General features: G+C 42.0%; 1 protein-coding gene across 1 annotated transcript in view; it reads left to right on the top strand.

The window, feature by feature from the left end:
• The window catches only part of LOC119410840 (retinal guanylyl cyclase 2-like), a 10,275-nt gene that overhangs the window by 4,859 nt on the left and 978 nt on the right, over positions 1–4,438 (top strand). The window contains exons 4-9 of the mRNA XM_037677761.1: positions 1,476–1,632; positions 1,790–1,939; positions 2,985–3,133; positions 3,225–3,388; positions 3,469–3,661; positions 3,799–3,973. Coding sequence (XP_037533689.1) covers positions 1,476–1,632; positions 1,790–1,939; positions 2,985–3,133; positions 3,225–3,388; positions 3,469–3,661; positions 3,799–3,973 — 988 coding nt within the window. The remainder of the gene's footprint in view (positions 1–1,475; positions 1,633–1,789; positions 1,940–2,984; positions 3,134–3,224; positions 3,389–3,468; positions 3,662–3,798; positions 3,974–4,438) is intronic.

Below are 4,438 nucleotides of genomic sequence, written 5' to 3' on the forward strand. Positions count from 1 at the left end.
GTTTTTTGTATTAAAAACACTTGTCTTTCATTGGTGGGATGAAATATGCTAATTTTTTGGGACAGGCATTTTGGGTTTTCGTAAGCTGTTTGCCATAAGCATCAGTATTAAAACAATTAAAGACCTGAAATATTTCAGTTGGTTTGCAATGAATCTGAAATATATGAAAGTTTTCTTTTTATCATTACATTATGGAAAATAATGACCTTTATCACAATATGCAAATTTTTTGAGAAGGACCTGTATGTGCATCTTTGATCATCTCCACTCCACTCTTGCTCTCGCTCAAGGCGGACGCCTTCTCCTCTCCCTCTCCTGTTCTCCTCTTCCTCCTTCTTTTTGCTCTCTCTGTGTGTCTTGGAGCTCCTGGTACACATTTTCCAAACGAAAAAATACTATTATGGATCTGGTGAGCTGGACTTTCAACGCAATCGACTAAATCTTTTCAATAAAACGACAGGGTCCTGAAGAGCCCTCATGTCCTGCTGAGACACGCTGCAGGACACATCAGGGATCCGTGGGGAGTTTGGCAGTTGATGAGTTTTTCTGTTCTTTCTCAGGAGGACGCCAAAGACGTTTATATAGTTGGATTCATGATAGCAGGGTTTCAGCTTTTTGGCATTGGCGGGTCCCTATGTTATCAACTTTTGACAAAACTGATAAAACTGCCAAGTCCATGTGAAGGTTTGGTTTGTGCTACGAGTGCTCAAAATCAGCTGATTTATGAGATAAACCATAAAATGGATGCGGCTTGTGGGACTTGCCAGCATGTTAGAGTTGACCTTGAAAAAGCCTTGTAGCACCGATCAGTGGAGTGGAATGTCCATAAATCTGGCCATTTTGGATGTTGAAAGTACCAGCAGGACTCAAGACTGACAAGAAAAAACTGTCTGCCTGATGAAAATCAACAATTGTGGCTTATCTAAATCTGACTCCCCCGTTTGGCCTCGGATGTGGGCCGACTATCAAATTTCTCCTGGGAAATTGATAAACTAAGGAAAAAGCATTGTCTATCAGCCAACACCCCCCACCCGCCACCCCCCACCACCCACCCCCCCGAGACCTTCTGCGCAGGCTTATCAGAACTGCCGGCTGAACAACATCTTCAGGACTATGGCCTATCTGAAAGTGCTTCATGGACAAATTTCGACATCTTGACATCAAATGCATTTGTAATTGTGTTTATAAATGTGCTGGCTGGTAGTTTTCTTGATGTCTCAAATCGTGTCCTGATAGGACAAAATGTGAAGAGATCTTTTTTGTAATACCACTATCCATCCTCATGGCCTTTTACCTTTTTCTATCTAAAAAGTATTCTGATAAAGAATAAGAGGCTGCGTTTTTGTATCAGAAGCAACATGCACGCCCATCTGTCGGGCGTCTGTACGAACATAATCTCACTGTATCCCAGTACAATGATAATAAAACTTATTCTGATTCTGATTCTGAAAACAGCTTTTAAATGTGTGTTTCAGGGCATGAAGTACCTCCACCTCAGAGAGTTCCCACATGGCAGGCTTAAATCTAGAAACTGTGTGGTGGACGGGCGATTCGTCCTCAAGATTACAGACTATGGCTTCAATGAGCTGCTGGAGACACAGAAAGCTCCCTTTGAAGAACCCCCACCAGAAGGTGCCTTTCTATTTGAAAATATCTAGTTTTTGTGTTTCACTTTGTGGATGTCCTTCCTGATTATTATTCCAGAGCAGGATTAAAATTCTGCTCATTCTGATAGATCACAACTTAAAGAGACTACTCAAGTAATTAGATATTTTACATTTCTCCTCAGATCTTTTCTGGACAGCTCCAGAGTTCCTGAGGGACCTTCAAAACCACCACAAAGGAACATATAAGGGAGATGTTTATAGTTTTGCTATCATCCTGCAGGAGGTGGTGGTGAGAGGACCACCATACTGCATGCTGGATTTACCTCCTGAAGGTGTGTCTTCACCTCAGAGGAAACAACAAGCCGACTCTTGTAAAGACTTCAATAAATGTCAGAAGTGTTTGCATCAGTTTCTTTTTTTAACCTGTCTGAGGCCCTGTTTACATGAGTGAAACAAGAGATTTTCTGCTGCAGTTTAGCTGTTCATGTTCACTCATCATTCTCTCTGAAACCAAAAGTTTCTAAATCCTGGAGGTCAGAGCAGAGGAGTGAAATACTCCACAGGTGTAAAGTTGAACATGCACACTACAGGTTTTTCTGTTCTAACAACAGTTACAACAAACGTCAGACAGCAGAGTCTTTCTGTGCTACTCACCCTTTTTCAGCATGTGGCAGCAATCCAACAACATCCTAGGCCCTAATGAAACTTTCCCATTTTCACCTGTTTGGATGTAACTGTGATCGTGCAGACACCTCATGCAGCTGAGCCCAGCATCAGGGTTGCCAGATAAGCATAAATGTTTTGTTGCTCCCTTTTTTTCTGTTCACGTTGACTAAACACAACACCTTCACTCAGCTTATGTGACAGTTTGGGTCAAAATACAACTTTAGTTCAGCAGCACAATAGTTTATCCTTTCTTATCTGGCAACCCTGCCATGGAAACCACAGTGTTTCCATGTAAAACAACTCTTTTTTTTGTTTATTCGTCCCAATAAACAATGAAAAACACTCTCATGTAAACAGGGTCTGAGCTGAATGTGATGACTTTCAGGTCATGGATGATTTGTAAACATGACTTTATGCATTGATTCATGGGTCATCCAGTCAGTGTGGACTAAAAATCTGAAACAATTTGTGACGAATGAGAACCAAGCAAAGCTAACTCTCTAACTTTACATAACAGTTTTAATCTTTCTGACCTTCTTCCATGTCAGTAGTCCTGAACTGAGTCCAGTTGGAGTCCGTCCGTACCCATTAGGGAAAACATTCCTGTCCGATGATTTTTCCATTTAGCACATTATCTTAACTTCTATATAATGTTCTGACAGGATATTAGTACAGGTGGGTTTAATCCTTTCTTCTCCATTCTGTCTTCAGAAATCATCCGTAAAGTAAAAAAGCCTCCCCCCATGTGCCGTCCCACAGTGGCCCCTGATCAGGCTCCTCTTGAATGTATCCAGTTAATGAAGCAGTGCTGGAGCGAGCTGCCTGATCGCAGACCAGCCTTTGAGGAGATCTTTGACCGGGTACATTACCAAAGACTCTCTTTGGTTGCTGTCTTCTCACGTCGACCTTCCTGAACGTCTGATTGAAGGCATTCTATCATTCCTCCTACAGTTCAAGATAATCAACAAGGGTAAGAAGACCAATATTATTGACTCCATGCTCAGGATGCTGGAGCAGTACAGCTCAAACCTGGAAGATCTGATTCGAGAGAGAACCGAGGAGCTGGAGGTGGAAAAACAGAGAACAGAAAAGCTGCTTTCTGAGATGCTTCCACCGTGAGTCGACGCAGGGAAAACACGTAAAAATCCACTGGAGCTGCACAGTTCTGTTCAATTCTTCTTCATGTTGTGTCCAGTTCTGTTGCTGAGGCCCTAAAGACCGGTGCCACAGTGGAACCAGAGTATTTTGATCAGGTGACGATCTACTTCAGTGACATTGTGGGGTTCACCACCATCTCCTCGCTCAGTGATCCCATCGAGGTGGTGGACCTTCTCAATGACCTCTACACGCTGTTTGATGCCGTGCTCAGTAATCATGACGTCTACAAGGTTAGGAATAAACAAACGTTACTTAAAAACACATTATTTTGGAAGTCTTTCAAGCTTATCTCTGTAGGACATGTGCAAATGGGCTCAGACACCCACTTGCCAGCTCAAACCTGAACAGATATGTTGACGTCTTTCAGGTGGAGACCATTGGTGATGCTTACATGGTGGCATCTGGCCTTCCTAAACGGAACGGCAACAAACACGCAGCGGAGATCGCCAACATGTCACTGAACATCCTCAGCTCAGTGGGATCTTTCCACATGCGCCACATGCCTGAGGTGCCCGTCAGGATACGGATAGGAATCCACTCAGGTGGGCTGGCAGGAAGTGAGAGTCAGAATCCTCTGGTGTTTGTTATCCAACCTCTGCTTTACCACAGAGAAAGAGAAACTGGGTTTCAAACATACACATATGAAACGAACTCTAGAAATTAAACATGTTATAATTCGATGGTTTTTAGTTTGACAGAGAGATTAGAATTAGATTGGCACTAAATATATTTCTCTGTTCTAATAAAAGTTGTTGTTTGTGACATGTGAAAACTCATAATTACTTAAAAATGTATACATGTTTATTACACTTTCACCTGGGAATGTCACCATTATTTTACTGGAGCAATGCATTCTGGGATGATGACGTAGAGTACATTGGTTGTGGTGGAGATTTAAACACAAGGGGGCAAGGTTAAAAAGTTATAAATTGTGACAATAAAGTTATATTTTTTTATTAGTCCTTATGCAAAATATAGGGGTCAAATGATCAACTTCTGATATTTGT

Source organism: Nematolebias whitei, chromosome 6, assembly GCF_014905685.2.
Source record: "Nematolebias whitei isolate Nwh7 chromosome 6, NemWhi1, whole genome shotgun sequence".
Lineage (NCBI taxonomy): Eukaryota > Metazoa > Chordata > Actinopteri > Cyprinodontiformes > Rivulidae > Nematolebias > Nematolebias whitei.